Source organism: Corvus brachyrhynchos, unplaced genomic scaffold (genome assembly GCF_000691975.1).
Source record: "Corvus brachyrhynchos isolate BGI_N302 unplaced genomic scaffold, ASM69197v1 scaffold97, whole genome shotgun sequence".
Lineage (NCBI taxonomy): Eukaryota > Metazoa > Chordata > Aves > Passeriformes > Corvidae > Corvus > Corvus brachyrhynchos.
The window spans coordinates 6,550,086-6,568,683 of NW_008239758.1; the positions used below are offsets into that span (position 1 = coordinate 6,550,086).

At 43.2% G+C, this 18,598-nt stretch overlaps 1 protein-coding gene across 5 annotated transcripts in view; it reads right to left on the bottom strand.

The window, feature by feature from the left end:
* The window catches only part of AKAP13 (A-kinase anchoring protein 13), a 184,149-nt gene that overhangs the window by 114,753 nt on the left and 50,798 nt on the right, over positions 1-18,598 (bottom strand). For all 5 annotated transcript variants that reach the window (XM_017742616.1, XM_017742619.1, XM_017742618.1 and 2 more), the window contains exons 4-5: positions 17,849-17,996; positions 6,945-7,241 (exon numbers count right to left, since the gene is read on the bottom strand). In XM_017742616.1, coding sequence (XP_017598105.1) covers positions 6,945-7,241; positions 17,849-17,996 — 445 coding nt within the window. The remainder of the gene's footprint in view (positions 1-6,944; positions 7,242-17,848; positions 17,997-18,598) is intronic.

An 18,598-nucleotide genomic window follows, 5' to 3' on the forward strand; every position in this document is an offset into this window, starting at 1 on the left:
TGGCTAAGTAATAACAAGGATTTGAGTATTATTATTTGGGTATTACAGAGCATAATGATTTAGAAATAGCACAACAAGGAGGTTAATCAATGGTTGCAGCCCTGGATTTAAAGAAAAATGAAAAATAACACACCATATAGACAGACACAAGGGAAAGGGCTGCAAAATGTGGATATAGGTAGGACTTGCCCACAGTGAAAGCCAGTGCTCGAAGTTTTACTCAATGAACTTGCACAAAGCTCCCACACTACCTGTACACTGACTGGTAGAGTGAACATAATTAATGTGGTGTAACTCTTCCTACAGAGAGGTAGGAGGCACAAAAGCACTTCTCTTAGAGCAAACAACAGCCATCCAAATACAGGATGTGTTGCACTGGTCTGGCCACGTTCTGTTCTCACACGGGATCGCCTGTTCCAGCTGCTACGTTGAAAGGGAAAATCATCTTCCTAACTAGAACAGACAGCCTTGCCCCAGAGCTGAGCAGTGTAGACCTGCAAAGCATAAGCACAGGTCCCTGGACCAAAATGCTTCTTCCTCCAGCAGCTGAGAGTATTACCAACAGGGAGAAGCATCTTCTGCTCACCAACTCATGGTACACCACCAAACACACACTACCAGCTTCAAGTTCTGCAAGATGCAGGCAGATATTCCTCTTGTCCCTGAGCCAAATGGTTGCCTCTGTCTCACATGTCCACAGATGAAATGGCCCCTCCCAGTTGTCACAACACCTCCCCAGTTGTCCCAATCTGCTCATATGACTGCACCTTCTGAGAACATCTTTCCTGTTCTATTAAAACAATCTTCTTTATCACTGAATCAGTGGACAGGGTAGTTCCAGAGTTTGGATGGAGGTGTCTGCAAATGCAACTGAAGTGAATGTGGCCCTGCCCTGGTGCCTTTGGGCAATGATAATGCGCACACAGGATCTGTACAAGACGAGGTGGCCTGTTGCCACCAGAGCATATTAAACACACAAGCTCACTATCCAATTTTGGAAGGCTCCGCCTGACACAGAACCTGGCAGGAGGCCACCCTAACAGATGGGCACAGATGATGGCAGTGAAGAGACAAAGTACTGTACATCCAACAACTGCAGGGGCCCCAGGCAATGGCTTTGGAAGGTTCTGGAGTGTGCAAAACTTGCATGGTGACAGTTAAAAAGGCATGTGCCATCTGTGGGCTGGATTAACTACTAATATATAATGAAAATGCATCTGTTGGTGTATGGTATTGCTCAAAACTAGACAAGAGCTGGTCTGCATCAATTATGGGCATTTTGCTGGATGGAAATGGGAGGAAGACAGACAGATCCCTTCAGACTTCCTACCTTTGAATGGATGAAGCTTGTCACACAAAATGTTGGAAATCTAGTCAACGATTTTAAGATCTTGTCATGGTGCAAAATGCATATCCCAAGCATGAAAGAATATCAAAAGCTTTAACATGCAAAAGCCAGAGCTCCTTCTCCTACCACATACCAAGCAAGAGCTCCGCATCTTAAAATGCCTGTCATTTGAATGCCAACAAGAAGCTTCTGGTAATTAGGAAACTGTGGAAATACAAGACACACAATACTGAAAAGGCCAAGATTGTTTTGTTCCTTTCTCGTTTCCTAGTAATAGGCAAGAGTTGAAACATATGATTATTGCCCCATAATGGCAGGGCACTCCAGTCCAGCTGGCAAAACACAAGATTTTGGATGTATTATTTTTGTGTAATTTTCTTCTGCTGTGATACATGAACAGACAGTTTATCTGCGCAAATGAGGACCAAATTTCCATATGTACTTTGCTAATAGTAAAGGATTAAGGTTTAAGGTGTTATTAGCACAAAACAAATAAGCATTGAAGGAAAAAACCAAAACCTTTGAGTATGACATGCCCAAGAACACTAAGTAGAAATTTTCATTTTAAACCTGATTAAATAACAGAAAAAACCTGGTGTTCCCTTTTAAAAATAAGGTTCCAGGTAGAGTAACCTACACCTAATGCTCAGTTTATTCTCCATGCCCTGAGACATCTCATGAGCCAGCCACGGAATGGGGTAGCATTGCTTAGTCTTCCTGCACTGGTGACCTCTCCTAGGTTCTCACCCAAACTCACGTATACTCAGCAATTTGGAAATCTACCGTCAAATCTGGCCTCAAAATCTTGCTTTCAGCTGGAAATGCTCTCACTGCTCAGATCAGTCCTTGAGAAACAAAGGTAAAAAACCCCAGAACCAAGCTGCCACCTCACGCCAAGGTTCTAGAGCAAGGCTCCAGCAGACAACTGCACTGCAGAAAGGTCAAGGCAAAGATGTTGTGTTTGGAGTTACAAGCTCAGCTAATAAAAAGATGTGTGGGTAATTCCTTTCTTAATCTGATAAATAAGAAATTTTTCAAAGCACACCAAAAGATCTCTATTCCATAGTCCCCATTCCCACTAATATCAAAGGGAACAGGAACATTCTCATGCCAACAATTTCTCAGCCACAGACTGAACGGTACATCTCTGTCTCGAGCAGCACATTTCTGATGCTGTCTGAACAAGAGTTGCTTTCTGCTTCCCATCTTCCACTGCAGAGGGCACTAAATTTAGGTATGGAAAAGATTTTTTACATCTTATTGAGGACTGCTGCTGAACAGAGCACTTTGTGCTGATGGCACTGAATGGACCATGCTGATTTATACCACATTGTGCTTTATCAGAGAGCACAGAAGCTGAGCAGCAGACCGGAAAGGACATGAAACCCAACCAAAGAACACCTGTAACTATCACACTGAAAGGGTTCCAAGGGAAACTGTAACAAGAGCGCAGCAGATGAACAGATTAAAGCTCTGTGTCTGAAATACATCATCAGCAGCATAACTTTAGCATCCTCCCATGGCAAAAAAGGCTAGCTCCTAATAACCAAATTCTGAAAGTTTTTGAAAGCTTTTTAGGATTTTTTGTTTAAAATAAGATGGTTTTTTTGGTTACTTTCTCTCTTCAGACATGCTCCCTCCCTGCAAAAAAACCCCAATTCATGATCTCTATTTGAGGTGACACTCATGTTGTCCTGTACACTGAAATCCTACTGGTTTTGTACATGAAGCTATTAAACCCATAACCCTAATACATTCAGACTATTTCAAACCAGGGCAGGGAGTTTTCCTCTATACCCACCCCCTACCTGGTGAGGTGTAGCGGGTTGAGTTCGAAGACATGAGGTCAAGGAGTTTAATTTCCCATTACTTATTGAAGATGGGTGTTTATCTCGTAGCATTTCTGGGAAGCTGTACATATTCAACACATCAGTAACTACAATGAGTTAAAGTGTTCTATGTAACCTGCTGGTCCCCTGGTTATCAGCCTGAAAACCTGGCTCACTCTCTCACAGCAGTCCTTACACTCCCAGGGGAATTGCTCCATATCACAGTGATCACAGCAACCCTCTGTCAAAATTAACCAGCTCCTGAAGCACCACCTCAGAAAATTACCAAACCACACAACCAAAAATTAACCATTGTTTTGGGTTTCACCACTCACTTTTAATCAGCAAAATGAAAAGACTGTTTTCTCAAAGGTTTTGTCAGAATATTACTTCCAAGTTATTTTGAAAGTGATCTGTTTACTAGTGATACAATTAAGCTCTCTAGCTTTTCATACCTGAGCCTTAGATCCTCCCTAATTTTTTTCTCCCTTCTTTTTCCCCACTGCAACATAAACAAGCCATAATCATTACTCATACCTCAAAATATTCAGTTGTGGTTTTCTAGTTAGCTAGTTTTCTCTTCAGTCATTTAAAATAGAACATCACAGTCCTGCATTTACATTGCATACATCCTCAGGATACATATTAAATTTTGATTTCTAGGCATAAAGTGTAACAATCTGTTCCATTTAAATAGCTGCCTTTAAATGCCACTGAGAACAGTAAATAGCCCTACGTTTGACAGCAGTAACAACTATGTTCTTTAGAAAGTTACAGTGCACTTGTAATTATTAAGACAGACATGATTATATGGCACCTGAAAAAAATGCTGTGTTTGGAATACCACAGTAACAAGACTAATCCCTAATTATGGATATTCTGAAATTGTGGATGCCATTGGAGTTCATACAGATAGACAGATAACTAAGAGCAAGGCCCAGGAACTGTTTGCTGTGGAGGAACAGTTTATGGCTGGTGAAGAGCACAGTTGTGTCTCAGGGACCGTGCTCTTCCCCTGCCACACACTGTCCCGGGCTCTCTTCTGCCTCCCAGGTCATCCCACCAAATGGCTGAGTACCCTGTGCCTGTCCCAGCAAGAGAATGGAGCCCAAGGACCTCTGATGGCAGGAATCTTAGGTGCTCCCATCCCCACTTCCGTGCCTGTATCTGCTCACTGACACAGCAGATGAGTTCAACAGCCCTGGGAGATAGAGCTTGGTGAAACTTTTAGCAGCCCCTCTGCCCTCTGCAGTGTGTGACAGCAGTGAACTCCTGCCCTCTGCTCAAAGCCTGGCCAGGGCTGGGTGCAGGCAAAAGCAAGGAGAAGCCTCCACACAAAGCCACCCCCTCCTCAAAATTCAGCCTGGAGCTGCGCTCAGTGGTAGTTCTTGTACCCAGCTTCTTCCTGCAGAAAGCCATTACCTCCTAACTTTTGCAAAAGTTAGACTCCTACTTCAGGCCTTTGAAAAATCGACCTTTAACCATGGTTCTCAGCAGCAGCTTCTCTGAGCAGCAGTTCCCCATCAGGCTGTGGTGCTCCGGGAGCTGGCGGAGGCTCCCGGCTCTCTCCTGCCTTCAGAGGTTTTGCTGAACAGCAGCGTTTTGTTTCCAGCCCACAAGAGCCCATAGAGACGTGCCAGCTCAGAGGCAGAGCTAAACATCTTTCAAGAAGGGATCTGACATTTTCTTTTGTTCTCATTTCTATAGTATTTTCTCCTTCGAGAAGGTTATTTGAAGTTATCTGGTGCTGACATTTAGGGAAATGTGAAGCATGAATCGGAATAGCTGTTCATAGGTAGTGACGCAGCGCAGGACAGGGTGTCCCACTGCAGGCACTGGCCAGAATGTGTCTAATTGTTCAAATGCTCCTACAGTGCAATCTTTGCAGTGCTTTTCTCTCTCCCACACACAAATTAACACACAAGCACCAGTATAAGGGTGCTATATTTTAGCACAGGGTTTTTTCTAATCTAGTGCTCCATCATAAACCAGGGACATCTCTTCCATCTCACTCTAGCAAAACAAGAGTTTTGTGACCAAAAGGATGCTTATGCATGCAAATCTTTCCTGTCACAATCACAAAAATTCCCCCGAATTCCCTATGTATAAATATCTCACTGCAAAAAACTACCATATAACTCTACCTCTAACAAAAAGGGAACCTATTTTATAGCAGCAGTATTCTTGAATGAAATTGGCATTTAGTGGTATTACATTTATTCCCTTCTATCTACACACACCTCACCACAAGATGCCAAAACACTCAAGAGTAACAGAATTTGGCACTACAGAGCTCCCCCTTCTCACTGTGGATGCCATGGATGTTCCACAGGTCCATTAGCATTCAAAGCCCTGCATAATCACAACTTCCAGGCGCACAAGCACATGCTGAGCAAACCAACTAAATCTTATGGCCTCGTTTCCCTAAATGCTGATTTTCCATAGAATAATCAAAGTCAAAAAGAGAAACCAGATCACAGCCTTCCTGCAAAATCAGCAACAGTTCAGAGTTTCAAAGTTTTCGTTAAGATCACTGTGATCATATTTTTATCACTTAAACCAGAAATGTCTGAGTTATCTCAACTTTTTTCAAATGCAGAAAGAAACATCAGGGACTGCCACACAGAGGAAAAGAATACCAAGTGTTTATCTCCTTGTAAACATACGACAGCTGCTGAATTTCTATCAAGTAACCATTAAATGTGATCAAGTATTTTAATGTCTGCTAACATGGGAATTGCCTGTCCTTGTATTGAGGTCTACAAAAGCAGTCAGCAAGATGGAGAAAGATAAAGCAGGAAAATTTCCTGTGGAAAAACCCTGTTGCAGAGAGCAGAACTGAGCCTGTTGCACCAAGCAAGCTACATCCCAGCCCTATTCAAGTGTTTGTGCCATTGCATCCTAAAAAAGATAGCAGATGTCTCACATCCCTGAAGTGAAACTATTTGCCAAAATACCCTGAAAATTTACAGCAAGGATTTGTACATAGTGGAACTAGTCCCCCTGTCTCACGTGTGTTTCCCTTTACCCCCTTGTGATAAAATAAGCAGAACTCCAAGAGCATGGACACACCACAGTATCCAGAACACCTCAGCACTTCTGCTTCAGCAGCCACCAGACACTCTGGGCCAGCCTTGGGGTTTATTTATAAGCTCTCAGTAGCTCTCTGCTGTGGTTAAGGGTCAAGTTTTCCCACCCTTCCCTTCTTTTATCTGCAGAATTGTCCAGGTTTATTTTGGGGAACTGTTGTGTTAGGCCAGCCAGTGTGCAAGCAGGGAAGTGATATAGGGGAAGAGCCCCAAGTTCTCCAAGAAAAATCACATGTATTTTTCATGTTACAGTCACTTTGCACCTGTCCTATAAACCCAACATTTACAACAAACACCAAATTTGTGGCACAAGGGTATTTCTGGGAGCTTCAGATATTCTACACACGGGGTTTTTTCAGCACATAGCACTATGCCAATACACATGCCATTGTTACACACACAAAAACCCCTTTCTGGCTGTATGTGAAAATACTGTCAGCCAGTGCTATTTCATAAGAGAAGACCAAGAGAAATCATGAGTCAGTGCCTTTTGTATTTTAAGGCGGCTGAAGGGCAAGGCATGGGATGTAGATGAACATCACATCCCATCTCTGAGCACAGAGGCCACCACACCCTTTGGAAGGTACATAGCGGGTTCCCAAGGCAGGGAACCCGTTCTCCCAGGCTTTTTACCTCTCACCCAACCTGCAAATCTCACTGTGCCCCACAGGTCCTCACCGGTCAGGGACTGGTCCGCTCCCAGCACGTTCCATTCTGCCGGCAGCTTCAGGTGTCGAAAGGCCAAGGCCACTTTCTCATCCAAGAAGTCCACGTCTGCAGCAGGTGGCCTTGACCGGTCCAAGAACCGTGTGAAATTCAGCGCCTGCTGGTTGCCAGCACATGTGGCCAGAAACTGGGCGGCATCGTAGGCTTCGTCCTGGACAAACTGGAAACTCTCTTCTGCCACAACCAGAACGGGGTGACCTTCTCTAGAGGCACAAAGTGCCACCTTCACTGTCTCACAGCAGTCATGGCCTGCAAAGCAAAATTCAGACAAATGGTAAAAAAAAAAAGAACAAATGGCACGGGCTGAGGAAACACAACTGAGAAATTCCTTTGACATACACACCCTTTCATTAAATCAAGTAAGACCAAGTTATTGAGGGTCACAACTCCAAAATAACACCATCTTTGGAATTCATATGCATCATCAGAGATAAGTATTTCTTATAGACTTTAAAAGGAAAAGATGTATAACTCTTCTCTGTCCCAGTATAAACAAAGAACTACAAGCCACCCAGGCTATTTATATTCAGCAACAAGCAATCTCAAGAGTTTTAAGTAATTTAAATAAAGATTTTGCTAACATACCAAAATCCAGATTATATGGACAGAGTTTTCTTTCGCAGCTCCGCAGGACTCCAGTAACTCATCAGAAACTAGAATCTGCGTGCTGCTAAGCTACATACTCCAACTGCTGTCATGACACTTGGCTTGCACCGAAAACACTGAGATTTCACCTAAAACAAAGGTCTACATGGCTATGAGAGCACAGCCTGCCTGGGCATGCCCTGTGTGTGCTCACTGCTGCACCTGCCCCTTGCATTTGGGTTCACACGACAAAACTAAGATGCTTCTGCTAAATAAAAACATGGAAATGGCCACTTTCCATATTTACAAAACAAGAGGGTTGGAAGTTTGATAACTTTATTATTTATTTAGGGCAGGGGAAACTGGAGAAAGGAGGCCCTGGCATGGGAGCAATTTCATTGACTCAGAAACTTGAGAAGAAAAAAAAAAAAAACAAAAAAAAAACCAAACACCAAACCAAACACCTTTTTGAAATTTTAAAAGGAAAAATACACTTTGTGTCCAACACAACCAAGACTTGTAGTTGTCAGACATGCCCCTCAATAATAAGGTTTGTGTTTCAAGTTCACTGTGTGGCACAGTTTCTTGTTCCATCCTCAGACTGACGTCATGGCTGTTTTTGCCAGAACAGCATGGACCCTGCACTAATTACTGGAAAAGCTTCTCTTTGCCCATGACCTCAGCATACTACCACATTCATGAAACCCTGCTTAATTAAATACAAAATGACGATTTATTTTTAAAGGCTTGGAAATTCAATTTAAACCCCTATTTGTGGTCAGTGGGAAAGTTTCCTTCTTCTGTTGGGGCCTTTTGCTGTTGATTTCCCTGACAAAAGGAAAAATATGTCCCTAATCTTCATGGTCTTTCAGCCAACCTCGCAAATCTGTTCTGAGGCTTTTGGCATCCGTACAGATTTTGTCTGCTGAAAGAGGCAATCCTGAAGTTAATTGAAAGGTCAAAACTGCTATTAGGACACTGTGGGTAACACCAAAATTGTCAGGGATGAGGCTGTGGCTTCCTAAGGAGAGCAAATGCAGCTGGAAAGGTATCAAAGACAAGTGGAGAAGGCGAGGAAAACACACACGGTTGTTGCTGCAACTGCTCAATACAACCAGGACACTCTGAAGCTGAAAGGTGAGAAAACTTCTTTGTTTCCAGCACCAGGTATCTGTTAGCAAGAGGATGATGTGAAAGCTGAAGGAGTAGATTTACTAGTTTTGTTGTTTCAAAGAATAGGGGTAGGAAGAACTTCTACTGCTCTTGCAAATACTGCATGTGCACTCTAATAATTACTGTATTAGTACTAAGCTGCTCAGATGAAACCCATTCACAGATTCCACTCATCCCCACAGTAACAGCCCCAAATGCTCAAGGGAGAAGTGGGGATGATACAACTTTGGGGGAACTTGCCTTTAAGGCCATTTAGAACTGTACATGCCTCCCCCTACACCTTTTGGCTTTGCTGATCTTCCTAATGACATCAAATATGGAGCAGGTAAGACATTAATTTTGTTTGCAGCCTCCACAAAAGCAGTGCTCTACATGCACACTGTGAGAAGACCATGCCAGCCTCAGGGAGCTGACTCAAATTCTGCGAGCTGGGCTCTCCCTACTGCAGAGCAGTGGAAGGTTGCTAGAATGCAGAGTTTAAAAAAAGCCAAACTTAATAAAAGATTCCTTAATAGCATGAGAACAGCTAAAGCTTTGTTGGGTTTTTTAAATTATTTTTTAGAATATTTTCTGCCTATTCCCATAAGAATCCCATCTGCAGAATAACCTAGAATACGGCTACGCTGCCAGCAAACTTTCAGGATTGAAGCAGCAGGCAAAAATGGCCCATGAGCAGCCAGAGAGAAATCATTTGGGACAGTCACTTCCTTGTCACAATGCCAAACAACTCTGCTATGGGAGCAAAAGCTCCTCCATCGAGACAACAACTACAGAAACCTCCATCAAGATACGTGACCTCCTTAAAGCAGCACATCACGGATGTACACAAAATTCCCTTGGATGGAGTGTGTGTTAAACACCAGCTGCAAAATAAAGGTGATAAAAAGACCATGTCCTGACCTCTGACCAACGAGGAATCTACTGGAACTTCCCCAGATATTGAATGCAGCCTAGAAGAGAAAGTGACAGACCTGACGATCCATGTTTATGTAACAGGATCAAACAAGCATCGTGCTAAACCCTAGGGAATGTTCTTCAGAAGGGCAAACGCTTGCAGTGCTTTGATGTTCTGTTTCCTCACATCTGAGAAGATGTCAGACGTGGGGGTAAGAACGTGGTACAGGTTCTGACTTCTGGCAAGCAGTTCAAATGAAAGGGGAGTCAGTATGTGACAAGAGCAGACAATACTAGAAAGATTGCTCAAGAGGTCTCTGCCCCCCTGCTTTGAAATGGCTATAGGAACAATGTGAGCAAACATGTCCCCAGTACAGGAACCTTCTGAAGGAACCATCAGTGGGGCAACACTTCTCACCACACCAAAGACCAATGGCCTGGACTAATACCTGAACATTACCAGAAGGAAGCTGAGCTTTCTGGCACTCTCAGGAGGTAAGTGGTTATCACTGCAGGAACAGCCCAAATCTGTTTTCACGAGGTTAAGTAACTTGTCCGCAACCAGAGAGCTCCAGGCAGTGCCAGAACAGCCAGTACTGCTCCTGTGCCTCATCCTTCTGCTCTGTCTGGCAGGCAGCAGGGCTTTCTTCTAACATGGGTTAAGCACCAAGTTATGCACCTTGCAACCATCAGGGTCATCAACTATGGACTGCTGCAACACCCTCATACACCCATCCAGATGTGGAACAGAACAATGTCTGACATTAAAAAGGAAAAAAACCAAAACCTGAGTGTGTCAGCAGGCTGACTTTGGTGTTTTGGTGGAATGGAGTTAATTTTCTTGGCAGTACCTAGTGTGGAGCTGCTTTGGATTTGTGCTGGAAACAGTTTTGATAATCCAGGGATGTCTTCCTTCTGGCTGAGCTGTGCTTACACAGACCTAAGGCCTTTTCTTCTTCTCACCCACCCCACCAGTGAGCACGATTGGGGCACAAGGAGTTAAGAGGGGACACAGCCAGGACAGCTGACCCCAACTGACCTGAGGGATATCCCACACCATATGGAGCCATGGTCAGTGTATCAAGCTGGGGGAAGAGAGAGGAAGTCTCCATTACATGGGATGGAGCCCTGCTGCCCTGAGGATGGCTGAACACCTGCCTGCCCATGGAAAGTAGGGACCTAATCCCTTGTTTTGCTTTGTCTGCATGTGACTTTTGCATTACCTATTAACCTGTCTTTGTCTCAACTCTCAAGTTTTCTCACTTCTACTCTTCCAATTCTCTTCCCCATGGCACAAGAGGCAGCTTAGTTGCTGGCTGCAGTTAAACCATGACAGTCAGGAAGAGCAATGAACCTATTTATAAAGGTTTGCATTTTCATAGCCTAAAAACACATGTAACTGAATAAATCACACAGATGAGTGCACCTCAGAGAAGGGATGAGAAATCCTCATGCTTTACACACCACCATCAGGTTCTCAATACTGCACCCCTCCTGACTGCCTTCAGTCTTCTCCAGAAATCAGGCCCTTTGGCCAGAATAGCAATCAAAATGATGAAATACTGAATATTATCACACTGGTACCATCCAGCAGTATCCTTGTTCAAGTTTTAACTCTCCTGACAATATCACAGTGTTTCTCACTAGCTGACATCTCAGACTGCATGGCTATGCTTCTCTTCTTCACACTTTTTTTTTTTTCCACAGTACAAAATGTGGTCATTTCCATGCTGTCTTGACTGTGATAAAAGTCAAATAACCCATCCCTTAGCTCCAGCAGCATTGCATTTTATCCCATTTCTCCTTCTGCTCCTCAGTTACTTTAAATCTAGCTTGGAAACAACTCATGACTTGGAGCTGTTTTGAGAAATACCAACATACTGCAGCAAAAATACAGAAACTAAAAAACTATTTCAGTCTATGCAGAGATGGTGCAGGGACTAATTCTGCTGTGATAAAGCTTATTCCTCATCTACTCATCAAACAAACCATGGTTTAAAAATTATTTTAAATGAGACAACAGCTCTCGAACTGAAGAATCCCTTACTGGGAATGAATGGGGACACTTAAAATGAAGCTTGCTCTGGGGAACATACAAGAATGAAAAATGAAGACATGGTGCTCTGGTCTGTCTGTTCTTAACCCTGAAGAGATGAGATGCATCAGCATGACAGCACGGCTTCCTCTACATGATAACAATGCAGAACAATGAGCAGGAGAACAGGGGGAGATTTCCCAGCTGTAAGTCATCAGCAGATAAATTAAGGTACAGCTTAGTCCATCTAACTGCTACCTGTGCCTGTGATCTGGGGTGCAGTTAAAAGGGCAGCAGCCAAACTCTTCAGACATTTTCTTGTTTAACAAGGTCTTTGTGGAGACAAAACACCCCTAAACAGAGCTTTATTAAAAGATGATTTCATTTCCTACTCCTCCAAAAGTGGAAATCCTGTCCAAACCTCCTATTTTCAGAATTCACATTGGAGCTATCAAACAATGGGCCCCCAGCCTAGGCAGCTATTTAAAGCCCTGCTGGAAGCACATGTTTGGGTTTGCTTGGTAGGTGACTAAAGACTAACTGCATCCTCCAAGTTACCATCGTGGACCTGGGTTGAAAGAGGCGTTATAGAGAGATTTAAGGACAGGAAAACCAGACAATAAATGTTATGAACTTCATGAATTATCTCAGATTTGCATCCAAGAGATGTTGCCATCTGGTGGTTTGTGGAAAAGGAAGCCAAGGGATCTCCTGTGACCATCCAAAAAGGAGTTCTTTTCTGCTTCAGAAATCCTGAGCTGTGGGTCTGAAAATCAGAGCCCGTCTTTGAAGTGCATTTGTGTAATGTACACAGTTACTGTACTCACTCTTGCAACACAGGAAGCCTTATGAAACACACAGGCACAGCACCAGCAATGGACAGGAGCCTCTGCTTTTCCTTTGAAACCTTTCACTGGAGAGGTTAAAGAGAGACTGGAGAGGGGGTAAAGGTTTTTTTTTAAAGGCCCTTTACACACTGTAGATGCCCTAAAAACTTAGAGAAGTGTAAGACCCCACACATTACATCTTAAATAATTTCAACATCTTAAATAATTTCAACACAGATTCAATCACTTTTTCCTGTGACTGATGTCATCTGGTACTGGCATCATTTCCTTTTAATTACACTGCCTCAAGCAATTAAGTACACCGAAGAGGATGAACTGCAAAAAGTCTTCTTGGCTATGCTGTTTTAGTCTATTTTAGGGGTTTTTTTGTTTCCTAATTAAGAGTATTTTCAAATCCACAACTGGTATTGCCAAGTGGCCATTTGTTATGCAACTTGTTTACCCTTCTGGTCTACCAGTACAAAGATTGTAATTCATGAAATACAGCTTTTTCTATGAAGAGTTGTTTCTTAGGGGAAAACAAAGTCTGTGGTAGAAGTGAATAAAGCATGACCATATGTAAAGGATTTCACAGTAAAAGAAAAGTTTGAAATGAAGATATTTCCAAGCTAACTGAAATTAATTTTTGTCTATCCTTTTAACTAGCAGAAAGAAAGTAAGGAGGAAAAAAAAATCAAAAAACAACTCTGAGAGCTATGAAATTAAGAACAAGTTAAAGACTGAAGCTGCTTCTCTGCCTTAGCTCAAGCAGGGAGAGAAAGCTCCCAGTGAGTCAAGGCACTTGGAGTCAATGGGAATGTGTCAGCCCTGTGGAAACTGCTGGCAAGCAGCTACCAGCAGACAGACAGTCTCTCAGATACTTTTTCTACTTCCAATTTTGATTCTCCTCCCCTTTGAAACCCACACAAGAATCCTGCACCTTTTGAGAGCAACAAACGTGAAAAAAGCGATTTTGGTATTACAGAGCTTGGAGTAGATACAGCACATTGCAACAGCACTCACCAAGGCAATTACATCTCACAAAATTTACTTCTTGTTTTGGTGACCTGGCTCGCAGACAGGGTATTTCTCACCCTTCACTTATTTGATTAGCAGCTGCTGCAGCTCTGGATTTCTGGACTGTCTCTTCCTATTTGAAATTTCATTTCAAATTTCCCCCGTGTCTCCCACACTTTCCAGACTACCAGTTGCTAAATGCAAAAAGCAAAATACATGTCCAATCATACAGCTGCTATGGTGATGCCATACAAACTTGCACTAGATGCACCACACAAATACTGGAGCTCCCAGCACACCAGCTCCTGCAAGAAAATTTCCCCAAATCTCCCCAAGAGCTTCCCGATGCTCAGAGGCCTCCACTGGCCACGGCAAGCTGTGGTTGGGACTTTTGACTTGTGTGGACAGTGATGAGGTCATTCCTTCTTCTGCTGATTTGCTTGCCAGATCATGATTTGAGGACTTTTATTATTGGGTTGGGTTTTTTCCCAGTGGGAAAAAAAGCTGCTCTAGCAGAGAGGCAGGAGATGAGGCTGCTGTCTTGCAACGAAGGTTTCACTTCCCTGCTTTACACAGATTTCCTTCACTACCACATGCAATCTGCTTGGCCTCAGTTACCCTCCCTACCCTGCAGAGATGGCGGGAAGAAAAAAACACATCCAGATTATGGCAGTCTCAGCTGCTACAGGAATAAGGACTTGCAGAAAAGCTCAGTTAATGACCAACACCAGTAGGACGAGCATCTGTGACCTAAGAGGACACATCCATCCCCAGCAGTACAAATTCAGCAGCCAACAACAGTTTAACCACAGCAGCAGAGATGGTATCATTTCTCTGCTTCCCTCCCTGCTCAGACCTCTGATATTTTTTTAACACCCCAACTCCAGTGACCAAGCTTTTGCACTAATGAGATCCACACCAGAGCAGTGCCAGTGCCATTACACCTCCACCTTAACGCTGTGTCTGATAAAACAGTGCTTGAAATTGTTCTGCAGAACTACACAGTGCCTCTGGAACTGAGGAAAACTGCTTTCACTAGGGAGAATTTCAACCAGATGATTTAGAAATTGAAGAACTGTAACAGTGACAGTAAGGCCAACAGTTAAAGAAGGTTTTGGTAGCTTTTTGCTGAGATGAACAGAAGCTTCGTTGGATGATGCAACCTGGTGTGTCCTTAGGCTGGCAAAAGAGCTACTGAAAGCACACAAAACATCAGCTCCTGGCTAATTCTTGTGTCTCAGTAGCTAATTATGACACTTCAAGTTATGACTGACCAGCTAAGATGAGAATCTGTTTCTTAAATTAACACAGCCAACAGCAGAGCAGAATAACCCATCCCATCCTTCAGAGCAAGTGCATAAATACAGGTAAGTATTCTGTACTTTGAAGAAGTGATGAATCTCTATTTATCCACATTTTCAGGTAAAATAAAGCTGCTCCCATAAATTTACCATCAAAAGTCCTTTTTTTCATTATATACAGAAATAAAAGCTCACATTTGAACAGTAGTATGGACTAGATATATTCAGTGTCTAAGGCTGATGATAAAAAAAAGCATAGGAAAGAGGCAGATTGCTCTCATAATTATATAAAATGCAGCAGTCATTTAATTCTGCAGAGATAAGCTTTTATTTGGGTAAGTCTTTCAGGATATAGAGAATTTTCACATACAATGAGAATTTATGAGGTATTTTGACAGTTTACATTTCCACTCCATTTTCTCTAATTCTTCACCTAAAACAACTTTATGTTGTTAAGATTTCTTTTTAAATGTGATTTTCTTTGAAAGCTCTGCTAAAACATTCTGATTAATTTTGGCAGCAAATGTACTGAAATAATTTGTCTTTTACACCTCCATATATCAAAAACCTACTGAAAAAGACAAGAACCAAAAATTACAAATCTGGGCTTGTTTTGCTTCAGCTTTAACAGAATTACAGTCACCCCTTTCAGCCCAGCCACTGATGGACTTCATCTGAAGTCTCCTGGGGACCATATGAAATATTGAGGACTTGGGGCAAAAATGAGGGAAGAGCCCTCAAGTGCAGAAGGGATGAAGGGTAGGTTCAAGGGAGGCAGAGAGGCTCCTGAGTGAATCAGCCCTTCCTTAATCCACCTGAGCTGTCCCGGAGGAGCAGCTGTGCTCCCAGGGATGTGCAATGCTCCTTGCATCACAGGGACAAATGAAAGATGCTCGGAGCTGGAAGTAAAGGGTGAGATTTTGGCTAAAAGCTGCTTGCAGGAGATTCCTTGCAGGGCACTTGCTAAGTGCCTGGGTGTTGGAACAAGGGCTGGTCTCACACACACTTTGTGTTGTTCATGGCTAATCCCAGTGAGGTCAAATAACGCTCTGAGTCACCAGAGCCATCGCCAAGGCAACTGTGGAATATACAGAGTAAACACATGATTACAGATTCACTGAGCGTCCAGGAAGGAGGAGGAGGAGGAGGAAGAGGAGGAAGAGCTGCGTTGAATAAGTCATACTTCCACTGAAATCAGTATAGTCAGTGCTGAAACAACACTGGACAAAAGCACGGGTGTCAGCAGAGGGTATGAAAAAAATTAGGCTTTTCCCATTTTTTCCTTTGCCTTTCCCCAGCACCCCCTTCACCACCAAAGTGGTTTCTTTCTCAGGTAGTCTCACCAAAATGAGGTATGAGCACAGATGAGAGTGTTATCCACATGGCTGCTTTACATCTGAGACGTCACCTCTTCCTTGCACCACAGCCCTGGACAGGGCAGGAATGACACTACCTTTCTGAAAGGTCCCTTAAAACTTTGTCTGAAACAAGCTCTATTTTGGGACAGCACCCATCCTGGTCTAGCATCACGTGCCACAAGATCATGACTAAACTGGGTAAAAAAAATCCAGCAAAACAATCCATTATTGCTAAAGGAACAATTGAGAGAAATTCCCTCTTTTCCTTTTGAATCATGATCGGAGTCAGATTTCCCACTAACAGCGACAAAACGAGCTGCAGGGAGCCCTCCCCGGTGACTCAGTTTTATCTGGGGCTGGCAGGACAGGCAGTGCCCAGAGCATCACTCTGGTACCACCTGGCAGCCACCGCCCTGGCCACATCCAGCACTGCTCCGAGGACAACAGTGATAGGAAAGCATCGTTCCTGCCCGGAAATCCCATCCAGCACACTGAAGGGCTGAAGGGAACACTGAAGCTTTTCAGTTCCTTTCTTGGCGAAGCAGCCACAGCCCCGAGGGAGAGGTGAAGTCATTGCAAGCAGGGCTGGCAGAGCCCCACGCCCACCACACAAAAGCAGGGAAGGAGTCACCCCCTCTCCCCTCTTCTGGGAGAAAACAAGCACTAATCTAATTGATTGCACGGGGCTCCAGTCATCAGTAGCCATAAAAAGACTTCTCTTCCCAAGCCAACTGAACAACATGAACAGCACAAAAAGAGGAGGAAATGAAAAAAACGGAGTGGCCAACTTTCAGCCACTCATTCCCAGGAGAAAAAAACCTCCAAATTTTACTCCACGTGCATCTCTAACAAAACAATACTTAGGAGGTAGATGAAAAGACCAACCCAAGAAAAACATTTGATGGCCTGACTTACACTGTGTGTAGTGAAAATGTCAGGCGTTTTTCTCACACTGGTAGCAATGTGCTGCATAGCAACAAGTCAGAATGAAAGGTTAATGGTGAGGACTGCAGCCTGGAACACGCTCATTCCCACGGTCCTGAAGTCACCAAAGGGAAATGCCCCAATTCTTTTTGTTTTGTTGGTGGCACAAAGGATAAAAACAGTGGTGGACTTTCATTTGGAAAACCACCTCATCCGAACCAGCCACGGAGAGACGGCACCAAGCAGCACATCACTTGCACTGCAAGAGCTCCAGAAATGCTGTGTGGGCTCTGAGGTGAACAGTATTTAGGGGAAAGGGCTGTATTTCACCAGGAAGACAGCAATGAACCTCATCAAGTCAAGTGGATGATAAGTAGCTAACAATTACTGGGCTCTACACCATTTGGGCAATAGCATCTCTAAAATGGCAAATGTGTATTCCACCATCTTTCTTGCATTTAAAAGCTTTTTCCTACATCTAAAAGTAACTGTGAATTTTCTGTAAGAGATCACATAGTTACATATTAAACAATTGCAATCTCAAAGTCATATAATTCTAGTGAAATCAAGAAAGAGGTTTTTAAAAGGCAAAAGCAGTCATCCAAACCACATGTTCTACTCCCTGTGAATGTGTAAATGAGGAAAAAGACAACCACGAAAGCAGCACTACATTCCAGTCCACTTGTAGTAACCAAATTTCACACACTGATACACTAACATGCAAAGAAAGGCAATTGTTTACCAGGAGAAATTGTCTCCAGACTCCCAGGATTAATCTTTCTCGTGCTTGTGCAGTGTTGGACAGTTGATCCAGTGAAGACCAAATAAAAAACTACATCATCTTCAACTTTATCTTCCTCAGTCAGCTGCACTGTAATAACAGAGTCACCCTAGGAAAAAGGACAAGAAACAAGGTTAGGTTTACATGACCAAGATCTGCATCATCTAAAATAAAACTACTTTTCCTACAAGGTTCACACTCTCCATTCATACACTCCCTTCACAAGACTCAGATATGCAAGTCAACTTCAGCATCAAAGCCAGCCAACATCCAGGAAATATGCTGAATGCAGCTCTAGGAAGAGACATGTAGCAATCTCCAGGGTATATTCAAAACAACGACTTAATATGGTGAAATCACACCGAATCTAACAAACGTGTACACCCCACATATATACAGACATATCCCATCATATATGCATAGGTGAAACAACAGAAATGAGATAGTGGCCTAAAATTGCCTCTGCCTTCAGAAAGTTGAAAAAATTCCCTAACTCCTGCTTGAGTGTTCACATTTCCCCTGTCCAATCTAGCACTGCATCCATAATTCCAACTTGATCACTGAACGCATCTCTCATCCACAATCCATCAACACACAAAGATACCAAAGTTTTATATCCACTAAGATTTTTTTTCCACCTTCCTTACAAAGAAACAGTAACTGTGGTGGTACAGACAGTGGTAGCTCTTCTCACTCATCTATAAGCTCATG